Below are 14,100 nucleotides of genomic sequence, written 5' to 3'. Positions count from 1 at the left end.
TGCGGTGGCTGTATGTGCGTAGGTTCGCGTGTGTACATGGGTGTGTGGACGGATGGCTGATGGGGGTGACTGAAGCGAGTCGAGGCTGGCGCGTGCCACTATTTAGAAGGGCCTTTGCCTTCGTGATTATCGAGTAAATTAACGTCCGGCTAATTAAGTTATCGACGCGTGTCCCTCTCCACTTTTCACACGCACACGCTTGTCCAAATTCGATATGGAATAGAAATCAGTATATCGGAATCATCCTATTGGCGAACAATGATCGATGAGTCAGGACGATTGAATTGCGCTTTAATCTTGAAAAATAGAAAGTAAAAAGAACGGTGGGTGAATCATATCAATTAGCAAGTACCGTGTTCAAGAGCTTCAGGCAGAAATTATTTCAAGTAAAATTGCAATTTAGAGTACAAGCTTGCATGCGGTTACGATTTGTTTGTAACGTTGGCTCGTGTCTGACTAGAAAAATTCTCTAGATTTGGAGAAGGTTGAATGGGACGTACGCGAGGTATATTTAAACCCTTGCTCTATCTCTATTTGCCTTGCACCCTCCGCGGCAGATAATTTTATCAAGTTTATTAAAGTTATTCGCGCGATCGGTACGCATATATACGCGGAGTAGAGTTTGTGTACATTGGGAGAAGTATATGTATATATATATATATATATATGTATATCGGTGTAGCGTAGAGCCGGGGGCCGTTTTGTAGAAGGTTGGGAGGCCAGAGGGAGCGCGGGGTGGTGAATTACAAGGGGTCGAGGGGTCGAAAACGGCAATGGAGGCGCATGCGTCTTCTTGGAAGGGGGAAGACGGAGAGGCTGCTGCCGCGGGTCGTTATGGTAACGTTAAACGGTGCCGCCTACAGGGCTTGCCGGATATCCAACCAACGTTTTCCCCCGTGGGCCAATGCGATTTCGAGCCCACCGGGCCACGGCTCGCTCGGTTCATCCTCGTATCTCGTCTCATCTCCTTCTCCGTCGGGATCTCGCCGGACCAAAATCCAACCTCTTCCCTAGCACCCCGCAAATACAGTTGTGAAATCTCGATTGCGCGCAACTACCTAACATACGATAGTACGCAAGTAGAGAAGGAGAGAAGCATATCGAAAAGATCCGAGTGCGAAGGACGTTGGTCGAAATTCCGCCGAGAGCGTGTCCGTCCGTTCAAACTGGCATTTTATCACTCGCGGGCCAGGATAAGAGGTAGATATAGTATCAGTGGTGCGAACCAACGGTGTGGCGTACTTGCTTACGGTGCTCCCTCGGTCTCTTTTGAGCCTCGCCGATGATTAATAGCGGTAGTGATTGGAGTGGCACGAGAATACCGGAAGAGGTTCGAGGATGAAGATGTAAGCACAAGTGGAAGATGCACTCGACGTGTCAGGCGCAGCAAGCTGCTCAAGCTGGACAGAACGGAACTTCAGCCAGCAGGACTTCCTTCCTCATCGAGGATATTCTCAGCCGTGGTACCATTCAGAGTCATCCTCATCATCAGTTGCATCATCATCATCATCAACATCATCATCATCAGCAGCAGCAGCAGCAACAACAGCAGCAGCAACAACAACAGCAACAACATTTATCTTCCGCCCATGTTCAGCAACAGCACTATCAACAGTTTAGCAGTCTGATTCCTGGCTATCCTTCGGGACCTCCAGCAAGCGCTGCTGCCTTCTTCCTCGGCCCCCTCTTCGGCGGAGCCGGTATGGGGGTCGGGGTTGTCCCTGGAGTCGGGGAATTTGCTGCGTTGAAACATTGTCGTCGGCGGAAGGCTCGAACGGTCACTATTTATTCCTCACTCTATTACTGTAATGTGCCCCCTATATAAAAACAATAAAGAGGCTGTTTGCGAAATGACCGAGTCACTTGGCGCGCGACTTTATATATATATATATATATATATATATATATATAAAAGTTGAATTTGCAAAATTCTCTCGAGAATACTGCTGGTTTTGTTAATGTTTGCGCGCGTGCATGCCTATACACATACTTAATTAGGGAGATTACTACTCCGTTGATACTTGTCTGCAGCTGCAGCGTGAACGAATCATTTGATTTGAAAATCGTGTTAAATTCGCAGGTTTTCAGCGATCAGCAACTGGCTGGCTTGGAAGCAAGGTTCGAAGTTCAGCGATATCTGAGCACGCCTGAGAGAGTCGAGCTGGCAGCGGCTCTGCATCTCAGCGAGACTCAAGTGAAAACGTGGTTTCAAAATCGACGGATGAAGCACAAGAAGCAACTCCGGAAGCAGAGTACTGGTACATCCAGCAATCAGACTTCCGGTCAACAATCTTGCACGGGACAAGCAATTTCAGTCACCTCGCCGACCGGTCAGTTATCCTCTACAGTAAAACTCTCCTTTCCGCGCGTATCGCTATCGCTACACGTATATTTCTCGATCGGCCTGCAGTTTATGCGGTATAATTAATATAGGTATAGCTGTAGTTTTTGGTCACATTTTTCTTTTCTCTTCTTCTTCTCACACGCGAATCTGAATGTTCTTGCATGTATCTCTCGTACATGCCATGATATATACAATATATATATATTAGTCTGACGTTCCGCGAGCAATCATTGCCGTGAAAACATAAACTCTATGCACAATTCGACGAGGTCAAGGCAATATTTATCGAGAATCTTAATTTTACTTTATAAGAGTACCTATATACTGTACATCTTCCGGTATAGCACAGGTCTGGTGATTATAAAAAAATGACGCGGGCGCGCGCGCCTGCAATAAGTTCCGATCGATCTGCAGCCGAGAAGAAATGAAGAGAGCGAGAGATGTAGTTTTTTCTATGATAAAAAAGCATATATAGCATTGGGATTCGGTGTGTTTTACAATTAAGTGGTAATTTTTAGAGGGCTCTTGGTGATGAGAATGAAAGAGTATAGAGGTACATAGGGTGGGGATGGGGGTGTTATTGATTGGATTCAAGCGGATATCCTGCACGAATGTTATGTCTGCAGCAGCTAGAGTGAAATACTTGTCGCTGCGCCGATATATCGCGCTAATGGACGCGCGGTAATGCAACCAAAACTCCGCTGACAATAAATTACCAAACTTGAGTTAACTAAGCAGACCGTAACCGAGCTTTCCTCGACTAGCAACTAATCGTCAAATACCGGATATTTTACCTAATGGCCGCTTTTCATCCTAAAATACGCCGCAGCTATAGATATATGTAATGACGCGCGCATCCTGCATCCTTCAATGACGTTCCATTTGAATTAAAGTGCTCGCTCGCGCGCCCCATCGATATACCTATATACGTATATGGATGCTGCATAACTTTCAGCAATCTTTCAAAAGGATCGCAAGAGACGCGGCGAACGTATCTCTCGTCAGCTTCCCCCTTATAAATCTCCCACCCCTCTTTAACGATTGGACGAGGTGCCAAAATGACGGTAGAATCGAGATCCAGCCACGCATATATATATAGGCGGTCATCTCGCGCAGGTCGCGCGCTAAGCAGAGTCATCAATGGAGCTTGCTGCGGAAAACGCAAATGTCCCAGCGAAATAACGCTCGTCTATATTGTCCACATATATCTATATATATATATATATATATGCGGAAATGTGACGTGTTGGAGTTGTCGAGCTGGCCGTCGCGTACGTCGGTGTGCTCGTTGTCTTCAACGTCAAGAGTATTCAAGATGGTGGATTCCGTGCAACCTGGAATCGAGCGTAATATGTCAAGAGGTTTCGAGGAGAGGAGAGGAGACAGAGAGAGCCAAGTTATATAATTTAAAATGTGAGTCGCGCATTATTGAAAATAGAGCAATTACGTGAGCGGAGAAACGATATGGAGATGTAGGAGAGGGCGGGAGAAGTCCAAGTATAACCAAGTTAGGCCTCACGAGCAGCTCTTTGGCGACGCGACGGTAAGACGTTGCCTCCTCCACTCCTCTTCCCTTCTCAGTTCTCTCGTCTTTTGCTCCTTCTCGAGGAAACTCCGAGACAGCCTGAAACCTCTTGCACAGATTCGGTCTTGGAGAAAATTAATCAATTATCTGCTAAGTGCTCGGCCAGACCCACATTCTCGATTGTTCTCTCTCTCTCTCTCTCTCTCTCCCCCCCCCCCCCCCCCTCCCTCCAGTTTATCTTGCCGAGCCTATACTCCTTCGGGAATATTGGCCATTTTCACAATATTCCCATATTAGCGTGGCATCTTTCTCACACACGCGAGCATGCACCTATATATATATATATATATATATGTATATGCTATTGAAAGATGGATTTTGTAAAAACTTTCAGAGAGACCGGTGGATTTTTCGCTGGGGCGAGAGTCACGAGCGAGTAGCGAGGGTCAGATGGAGGACTCTGAGGAGGATGAGATCGACGTGCTGGGAGACGAGACACCGTCGCCGGGGCTACAGATGCTTTCGAGACACTCGCCTGCACCGAATAACGTCTTCCACCATCAGGTTCACTCACTGCCGCAGCGTCAGCATCGCTGATAAGGTCTTCTGCGCTGCATCCAGCATGAGACGCGCCATTCTCCTCTGCACTCGTCGCGTGCGACGGCACACAACCAGTCGACCGGCCCACCTGCCTGCCTGCCTCTGCAATACCAACACACCGTTCATACCCTAAACTTTCATTTATGCGCAACAATCGTGCCACAGCTATCATTTTTATCCTTATTCTTTCTCCCTCTCTCTCTCTCTCTCACTCACTCTTCCTACGTTTTTCCTTCGGAAAGGCAAGTAAGCAAGCAAGTGAAAAAGAGAGAGAGAGAGAGAGAGAGAGAGAGAGAGAGAGAGAGAGAGACCTGATTAAAGTGAGTCGAACGTGCGTTAAAATATGTAATCCATTAAATTGCACTGTTTCTGTGTAAAGTGTCAAATGCCACGTGTGAAAACTTAAAGTTGGAAAAAAAGTGGAATCGTCTTGAAAAACTGTGAATACTCTGGAATCTTTTCTAAATACGTGTGTAAGGACGAGTGTTGTAAGCTTTCTGTCCGCCGCCTCCCCTGGATCCAATAGCCTGATGTGGAACCAAAACACACACACATATATATACTGTTATTAACCATTATAGTATATATCGATGAATGTTTGCGTGAGTGCAGCGTGTGAGAGAGATCGAGAGACTGCAACTGCGAAGATAGCGGCTTCTTTGGTTTTACTCTTTGAAAATTAGTAGCTCTCGGGTAGAGTTTAGAAATTGTTCGTGATTACTATAGAGATTAGGAGGAGGAGAGAATTGGCGTGCGTATAGCAATAGTGAAAACTAATATTCAAAAGAGGAATGCTTCATTCGAGCATTCTTCGTAATTATGCGCGAGATGGAAGACAAAGGGATTTTTTGATATACGCGCGGAGAGAGAGAGAGAGTAGGTTAAAGCGTGGGCAGCTTTGATGAAGGCGCAACGAGATTAAGGTCGATGATGATACAAGGTGGCCGTTTCACCGCCGAAGTGATAAGGATCGACTGCGCGCGCTACGCCCTTTCGTCAAAGAAACAAACTGCAGCGATAATAGTTCAAAGCGTCCTTTTATATAAATATAAATATACATATTTATATGTATATAGATATATATAATAGGCGCAATGCGTCTATAACGCGGGAACTAGCAACACTCTTCCAATTGCTCCATTTGATTTTTTTTTCGTTTCTTCTCCATGGATACATTATTAGGGTTAGGCATAGGAGAGAGAGAGAGAGAGAGAGAGAGAGAGAAAGAGCAAACCTTCTCGGTTTCGCGCCGAAGACTTTTTATAAGGAAGCCGGCGAGTCGAGTAATCGAAAACTCACGAGCTTCCAATTTTACAGCGCAGCGCGATGCGCGTTCACTCGGCCTCTGCGCTTCTCCATTCAATTAAACAATTTTACTGCAAAAGCATTCTAATCTAATCACTGAACCCCTACACACTCCATTCCTCTTATATATCCTCTCCTTTCCTTATCCCTTCTCCCATTGCACATAGCATACACATGATACTGGCGATAATTTAACAGGGGAATCTCTATACGTTTAATGTCTCGAGCGTAAAAGGATATTCCTCGAAAGCTCCGAATAACCTGCCGCAAATTCATTCCGTCAAGCTTTTACCAAACTTTTCTCGCGCGGTCTTGGACGCGAAGCTTTTACTCCAGTCAAAAATTTATATATTTATATATAGTAAAACATACAATGTTTGATTCGTATCTCTCTCTTATCATTTTCCGAGTCCATCTTCTCTAAACTCCTATAACACCTATATGAGAGAGAGAGAGAGAGCCTCTGTGCGTCGAAGAAAAGAGAGCGTGATTTACATATATAGGTATGGATAATATATAGTAAGTGATGTATAAAATATATGGTGCACCTGTTGCAAGGGGCACTTTGGCGATAGAGTGCATCCCTGCCTGGTATATACATGTATAGGAGGGGGGGGGGGGGGGGGGGGGGGGAGAGTCGGTGTCTGATGGCTGGCTGGTCGAACGTCGCCGTGCTTGCACAGAGTTGGTTAGGGCTGAATCCTAATACCCAGATAATGGGGAGTAATTGCGAGGGATCAGAGAGCGAACTACTTACCCCTCCGCGCCCGCGTTCTCTCTCTCTCCCTCTGCTACCTTTGGCAGTTTTCGTCCTCGATCCATGAATCTACCCCTCCTCTTACAGCGCGCATCCCTAGAAGAGAAGGATTCGGCGCTTTCGGCTAAAAGCCGACTCTCTCTCTCTCTCTCTCTCTCTCTCTCTCTCTCTCTCTCTCCCTAACACACACAATATATAACGGAGAGAGTGGCTGTGCTGTGCACGGGGTGGAGCTCCGCGACGGCGCCACTCGGCTGACTCGACTGACTTGACGCGCACACACGCATCCGCCAATCCCCATCGACGATACAGCCTCGAATCAACTAATCATTTTTACCTTTAAAAACAACTGATACACACACGCGCAAACAAACATAAACGAGTCGAGTCGAGTCGAGTCGAGACGAGAGAGAGAGAGAGAGGGAGAAACACTATATATACATATATAATATAACGTATACGAATCCCCGGCAATGAAAAATTCTATCGTGCATATTGACCATATACGGCATGCATGAAAAACAAGACAAAAAAAAGAGAGAGAGAGAGAACAAACCCGTGCTCTATCCTTCCTTTTCTAGTCGATCAATTTATCTTTTAGCTCGAATTTGTTTTTATTTCTTTCCCACGATACATGTACCAACGATTCGAAATATTCCGCAGCGACGCGAATAAGGAATAATTATAAAAAGATATATTCTAGCCGAGAGCGCGCAGAATGAATAATTGGTTATATAAAAGAGTATTTATAAAGGAGAGGCATCGCGCGCGAGGGGCAGGAACTTGGAGGGGAAGAAATAGTATGTAGAGAGTGAGTCGCGCGCGCCATTAAAAATCGAAAAAGCCCTTATAATAGCTGTAGTTTTTAGTGGCGCGCCGATTGCACGCACTGTAGGGAAATATACTTTAATAGTTGACAAGTATGCGTGTCCAACTTTAACATGGCCGAGACACCGATGCTATAAATTAATGAAATATTTTTCAGTATTCATTTTCCACTTTTTCTTCCTTCTCCCCGTCGCTCGAGAATTTTGCATTTTCTTTCGAAAGCTAATCGGAGCTGCGTCGCGTGCCGTCGCGTCGGGTCAACACACACAGCGACATACATATCTATACGTATATATATATATATGTGGAAAAATGAATATCGAAGAAAGCGAACAAAGCCCCTTGTACAGCCTCGATAGATTCCTCTTGAAAATCACCGGATGCTGGACATCCCAGAGTTGGTCAACTTACATCATTTGCCGAATCTTCATGCAGTCCATTTGTATCTATTCCATATGCGTTCAAGTATAATATATAAGTTTCTACCACATATGCACAGATATAGTATACATACGCGCATGTACCGAGTAATTAAAGCACGTGCACAACTCTTGATATTATATATTCATCTGCTACAGCTCTCTTCGCGCGAGTCGTATATAGGAGATTCGAGTGCAATAAAGCCGCGACGTAATTTTCCTTGAAAAATCAATCGTTCCTTCGACTATTTCTCGAGATTTTATTCCTTCGATTGTATAATATACATATATATGTGTGTGTATAGGTAGCAGCGTTATCCGATAAGAATTTTGAACTGGAAAAAGTGATGAATAGTTTACCAGGGATAACTCCAGTGGTAAGCTGCCTGCTGACCAGCTCGGTCATTGATAAAGATCAGGTATGATCGTTTGGTATAGGAGAGGGGAATTAAGGGAATGCTAAAAATATATGATTCCTAAAAAAGAAAAAATTCACGTAATACCCATTTTATTAATTGATACGTCGATTGTGACAAAGTGTGCAGGATTGTGGAGAATGATGAAGGAGGATTGGGAGGAGAGTGACAGGAAGGAAGAAGAGACCAAGATAAAGATGATGTACGCCAAATGGTGCTCTATATTGACGAAACTTCTAACATGTGAACATATTCACGCACGGGCGATTAATTGCACTATGCATATGTATACGTATATAACGGTGTGAGCAGAGAGGAATGAATTTTTGTAGATAGCTTGTACGGCAGCTTGGCGATATTCCTCGTAATCGTGACTTTTTATGAGAAAACGATGGATATTTTCATTCCCTTGGAAGAACCACGAAATCGTACCTTTCCCTTCGAGGTTAAACACTTTTTTGACGAGAGCAAACACTATTATTTGGCGATGCTTCAGATATCGCTGACGCTCATCACTGGATTTGCCTTCGGCTTAGGATAGATGACCAACTTTTCTATTCATTTGTTACACGTCCTCGGAATGTTTCACGTTCTCAGGTCAGTGTGCACAGTCTCGTATCTCTTATACGTATACGCGATACGCTGCGTGAGATCTATTTTGAAAATAAGCGAAGAAATGCGAGAGTCTATCGGGTGGATATTGCGCTCTTAATCGACAGCTATCGACTGGGTCACATGGTGCAGCAACAGGATTTCTCCAGCCTCGAACAAGATTGCAGATCCAACGAGATTCATCAAACTCTTTATTGTGCATCAAGCGTCATCAGAATGCTCTACGGTCAGTACCTAATATGTCCTATACGAAAAAACACATTTAAACCTGATGAAATAGTTTATAATATAAACTGTAGGATACGCTATATATACTATATATATATATATATATATATATATATACGTATGTTGGTTGAAGTGGCGGATCAAACGCCAAGATGTTTTTAAAACTTTATTTCTTTTCTTTTATTTTTTAAAGAACGCTCGGCGTAAAAATGCTATACATATATAGATACGAAGAGATAACATGCGCATCTAAATAGAATTGTGCTCTATATTTTTCGTAAGAATTGTATAGCTTGAGAACAGTAAGCGCGAGGTGGAATAATATTTTTTTTCTCAAAGATACGCAGCTTTGATCGACAGCTGTTACTCCTCGACCGCCTTGATCGTTCTGTTAAAAACCGTAATCCTCATGAGTCTTATAATGTACAATATCAATAATTTCAGTGTAGGTATCCATGCATATATATATATATACACATTTTATTCTCGAATCTCTCGATATAATTAATGAATGGATGGATGGACGTCTGCAGATATCGAGATACAGGGATTTTATCGAGTTCTTTATGCAAATTTGCTTCTTATTTATCTGCGACTATCTTGGTCAGACGCTCATAAACATCAGCGGAGAAAGTACGGAGAAGATGTGAGTTTTGCCTATATGCACATACCTCTATAACCATGATAAAAGAAACTTTCAATATATAACTGCGTTTCTCCAACGTCTCAGTTTCACTACTTTCCTCGCAAAAAATCTCTTTCGATATACATATATAAATACGTGCATGTATGAAATGTATATATGAAAAAGAAAGAAAACTGATTAATTGTCTTGTCGTGCCTCTGGATCTCTGATACGCAGATACCTGTCTTCGTGGTACATCTATCCCGTAAACGTGCGAAAATTGATTCCAACCATGTTGAACAGATCGACGAAGCCTTGCAAGATGTCAGCCGGTAGTTTCACCGAGTTGTCCTTTGACCTTTTTCGAGCGGTTTGTTTTTTCTCTCTCCCCTCTCTCTCTCTCTCTCTCTCTATGCCCTATCCATCACTCACGAACAATTCTTTTTTGCAGGTATTGCAAATGAGCTTTTCATATTTCCTGGTACTGAAGCAGTTGGTTTAAGGAGGAACCGCGGACAGTATAGGATCGCCATTGCAAATGGTGCATACATGAATCGACCTGACGCGCGTCAGAGAGATCTACAATTTTATTCTTCTACGAAAGATTTATATTATTTAATTTTAAGCCACGCGCACTTGATAGTTTTATTTCATTCTATATAGCTCACTCTTCTCTATTGCAACGAATTATTATTAAAATATACATATCTATTTCGTTTAAAGAATTAAAGAGCAATATGTTTCCATATAGATATAGATATATAATAAAGCAAGGATTACATCCATGAGAGAAGCTAACAATATTATATATAGTATATAGTATGTATGGGTGGGCGCGAGTAAATTCCACGCGTGCATATAGCGCTTTTGTGGATCTCAAAGAAAACGGTGTCCCCCCTATGATTGCTCCTGCGATAAGATGAAAGCTGGTATTTATCAATTTGGGCGATAATTCGATCAGCTGAGAGCGAGACATTTCTTCCTATATACATATATAGGTTGACGATAATAACGCGATACGCACCTGCGATACAGCATATCCTGCAGCTTGTAGCGAGAGATTCGTCAATATTATACATGTATATTGGAGAGAGAGAGAGAGAGAGAGAGAGAGAGAGAGAGAGAGAGAGAGAGAGAGAGCCGATTGCCACGCGTTATAAAGATATTTTCATCAAAGGGAGCTAAGATATATAAGGAAAAGAAAACAATGGGTCTTTGGTTTAAAGAGGCTTGTGTGATATAATAGTTGAAGGAAGGAATTGAGAGAGAGAGAGAGACAGAGGAGGCGAGTGGCTCGACTAATTGGATCACGAGAGGTATTTATCATGTTTATTAGATTTCGTTAAGACGTCTATTATTACGGTGCGTAAATAAAGGGGGTGAGAGAGAGAGAGAGAGAGGCGCCCTACCTCCCCCCGGACTTGCACTAAAAAGCAGGCGCGTGTACAATTAAATGAAATAATAGGGAGACAATGAAGCGGTGCGCCTGGTGACACTGCGACGCGGTGACGAGGCTTTTGGCCCAGGTATAGACAATAGTCGGTCGCTGGAATTCCATACAAGCTTTACCCGGAGGGGGTCCTCTCTTTCCTCCCGAATTTCTTCCCAATATCTATATATATATATATATATATGTATATATAGAGAGATTATACGTTAAAGGGGGATTGCTCACCATGCAATATGTAAGCCGGCCACTGCAGAGCAAGGTGCGTACTTTTAGGGGGTTCGCTCATGGGGCCAGAGGGACTAAATGCAGTGGGCGTGTTCCACCCCCCCCCCCCCCCTATTACTTTCATTATTTTCAGCCGGACGCGGACACATGCGTGTATATATGGTACGAGCTCGAAGGTACATTAGCCAGCTAGGCAGAGGATGAACCGGTGGTGGTGCGTCGATCCCGCTGAACCGAACAAAGCGTTCGTCGCCCGTTCTCCCAACGCCTATACGAGCGGCCTATGTATGTATATGTACACCTATACGGTATATACCATCTACATACACGTCCCTCGATCGCGACGCACATACTACATCACGAATCATTCGTCTTGCATCAATTCGCGTCAAGGACGCACCGATTGTACATGTAGCAGTCAGTAAACGCACAAGATGGACCACCACCGACGGAATTACCTATATATCTTCGCGTTGTGCGATCCTATATAGAGCGTAAGAGGAGGTGAGCGGGCCGAGAGAGCTATTGATCAAGCGACGAGCGCGGAGCTGAGGAGTCAACGGTGGCCGCTCCATCGTGCAGTCGAGTCAATCTCGGCTTCTCATATATATATATATATGGGCAGAGATTCCGCCGGTCGCGCGACAGGCGGGAACGATAACGAGATTTCTCGTTAAATATCGCAAAACTTTCGGGGGACCAGCTCTGCTGGAATTAGCGCGGCGGCGATGATTCGATCTCTCGCGCAATTACCACGTCTTCTTATACGTAGCGCGTGCGCGCGCGCGCTCGCGCGGGAGCGGCCGTGATTTTATCAGGACTTGGCCGATAACGGGGTGACAATAATTCGACTGATGCGATTACCAAGCCGATTCGAGCACGCGCGCATTCTCTCCCCGTGCACATCCCCTCGCTTACCCTCTTTCTTTACATGTATGCAGCATATATATATATAGGTACAGTGACGCTCTATAGCCACTCGAGAGCTACGCGAAAGCTGCCCATTGCGTATATATAGCCATTCGCCCATACACGGTCTAAAAGAGGTGGCGGGCGGGGCGGTTCGCTGAAAAATTGTCGTCCCTTTCAATGATCGCGATCAACGTTCGAGCGCGAAGACCATTGGTCGTTGAAAGATTTTCTACGAGAGTTTCGAGAAATGTTCCGAGCGGGGAGTCGAGATAGAAAGACATATTGCTTCGATTGCATGGCCGCGAGGTGAGGATAGTTCCATCTCAAAAGAAAACATTGTCTCGTCGAAAAGGAAAATTTGGTGGAATAAGATGAGACATTTGTGTTGATTGCGGCATCTAGATAGGATTGTTTTTCTCGTCCGCGCGTGCATATATGAACATGCAGTAGGAATCGAGGAATTAATTTTTGCTAAATGATTCGAATGTGCCGTAGCTGGGTGTGAGGAATATCGTCATCGGGAGGGGGGGGGGGGGGAGGAGATTTGTTTGAGTGAATTTTGAAATTAAAAGAGAGAGAGAGAGAGAGAGAGAGAGAGCGAGCGAGCGAGCGGCGGTCGGGCACTGCTCCGCAGTGCTGGAGGATTTACCGGATAGGAAAGGGGTCGCGCTAGTTTGGATTGACGGGACGCGACGTCTTGACAGCTTGTTAGGCTAACGGACGTCCTTCAGTTCCGCGCACCATTCGCTCGAGCCTCTTTTCATCCCCCTCTTGCTCGCGCGCGCGCCTTCTCCTCGCCAAATCTCACAATGACGCACCGCGTGCATCGCGTGCACCGCGATAAAAAGAAAACCTATACACAGAGTACATACGTGTATACGATCCTCTCGACACTCGTTGCGCGCGCGCGTCTTACAACCATTCGCTATGCTGCACCAAATCTACACTTTTTCCACGGTTAGCTTGCTATTTGCATATGATACAAGAATTAAGCGCCACTCAAGAGTCAGGATCATCATTTATGGTTTATTATATCGGAAGCTCATCTCCGAGGAAGAGATTTATCGTCACCTGGCATGTGTGCTCTCGCTAAATCTCGGAGGATAATCATGACTAAATGCGCGAATCGATCGCGTCAGGGTGCAATGGTCTCGGGGGGTTCTTTCGCGGCCTGTCCACTATATAAAGCGAATAAATGGCGCGATTGGTAGTAATTTTCGATGGACCGGCTATAGCAGCCAATGCTATATACATAGGCAGCGGACGCAGTAGCGTAAATCTCTGTATGAGGAGAGTTTCGAGGGAGAGAGAGAAGGTGCGCAGGATAGGAGGAGGGAGGGAGAGCTGTTGGTGCGCCGTACATATGTACGTGCGGCTACGAAAGGACGACGCGTCGCGTCGCGTCGCGTCGCGTCGGTGGCTGGGGGCAGCCGCGAGCGAGCGGCATTACTGCCCACGTGCCGTTTAACTTGATCACCACGAGCAATCTGGCCTCGTTTCAAGCTCCGCTTACTACGACGCTTCCGCTAACAAATAACATTGTCGACGACCCTGCGGGGGCGTTCTGATTCGATTTGCACACCGTGAAAGCGCCTCGGCGGCACACAGGCGGGCGCCCACCACACTGCTACTGCCTCTGCTCCACCTCCTTTCCATCCCTCTCGCACCACCTCGATCCCCCTTCCACGACAACTCTAACAACTTTACACATCTCTCCGAGAGATTTTCCAAAGCTCCGTTCCAACTCCTCCAATCATCATAATATATATATATATATATATGTAACAGCGATTCGCAACAAATAAAGAAAAAAGGCTCAGGAGCGCCACTACTCGAGAGATTTCTCCAATGTTC

The 14,100-nt window shown here is 45.0% G+C and overlaps 3 protein-coding genes across 4 annotated transcripts; all 3 read left to right on the top strand.

The window, feature by feature from the left end:
- The first annotated feature begins 960 nt into the window (after positions 1 to 960).
- On the top strand, positions 961 to 5,617 carry LOC136783098 (brain-specific homeobox protein-like). 2 transcript variants are annotated; one of them, XM_066742952.1, is made up of 3 exons: positions 961 to 1,777; positions 2,081 to 2,330; positions 4,264 to 4,577. In XM_066742952.1, exons 1-3 carry the CDS (start codon positions 1,364 to 1,366, stop codon positions 4,464 to 4,466), a joined length of 867 nt encoding a protein of 288 aa, XP_066599049.1. In that variant the 5' UTR covers positions 961 to 1,363; the 3' UTR covers positions 4,467 to 4,577. The 2 variants fall into 2 exon arrangements, with proteins under 2 accessions (XP_066599049.1, XP_066599050.1); XM_066742953.1 differs by lacking the exon at positions 2,081 to 2,330 and having other exon boundaries at positions 4,264 to 5,617.
- Positions 5,618 to 7,671: 2,054 nt separating this feature from the next.
- On the top strand, positions 7,672 to 8,735 carry LOC136783225 (uncharacterized). The gene is made up of 4 exons (XM_066743186.1): positions 7,672 to 7,824; positions 8,084 to 8,197; positions 8,317 to 8,437; positions 8,527 to 8,735. The coding sequence occupies exons 1-4, from the start codon at positions 7,672 to 7,674 to the stop codon at positions 8,733 to 8,735; spliced, it is 597 nt and encodes a 198-aa protein (XP_066599283.1).
- Positions 8,736 to 9,194: 459 nt separating this feature from the next.
- On the top strand, positions 9,195 to 11,836 carry LOC136783101 (putative odorant receptor 92a). Its single transcript, XM_066742961.1, has 3 exons — positions 9,195 to 9,680; positions 9,897 to 10,029; positions 10,111 to 11,836. Exons 1-3 carry the CDS (start codon positions 9,490 to 9,492, stop codon positions 10,159 to 10,161), a joined length of 375 nt encoding a protein of 124 aa, XP_066599058.1. The 5' UTR covers positions 9,195 to 9,489; the 3' UTR covers positions 10,162 to 11,836.
- Positions 11,837 to 14,100: the final 2,264 nt, after the last annotated feature.

The sequence above is a fragment of the Prorops nasuta genome, unplaced genomic scaffold (genome assembly GCF_024137725.1).
Source record: "Prorops nasuta isolate Cenicafe-Biocafe unplaced genomic scaffold, Cenicafe_Pnas_1.2 PNAS00032, whole genome shotgun sequence".
Lineage (NCBI taxonomy): Eukaryota > Metazoa > Arthropoda > Insecta > Hymenoptera > Bethylidae > Prorops > Prorops nasuta.
Note: the sequence above shows the minus strand (reverse complement) of the source record. Positions and strands in the feature narration are given on the sequence as shown.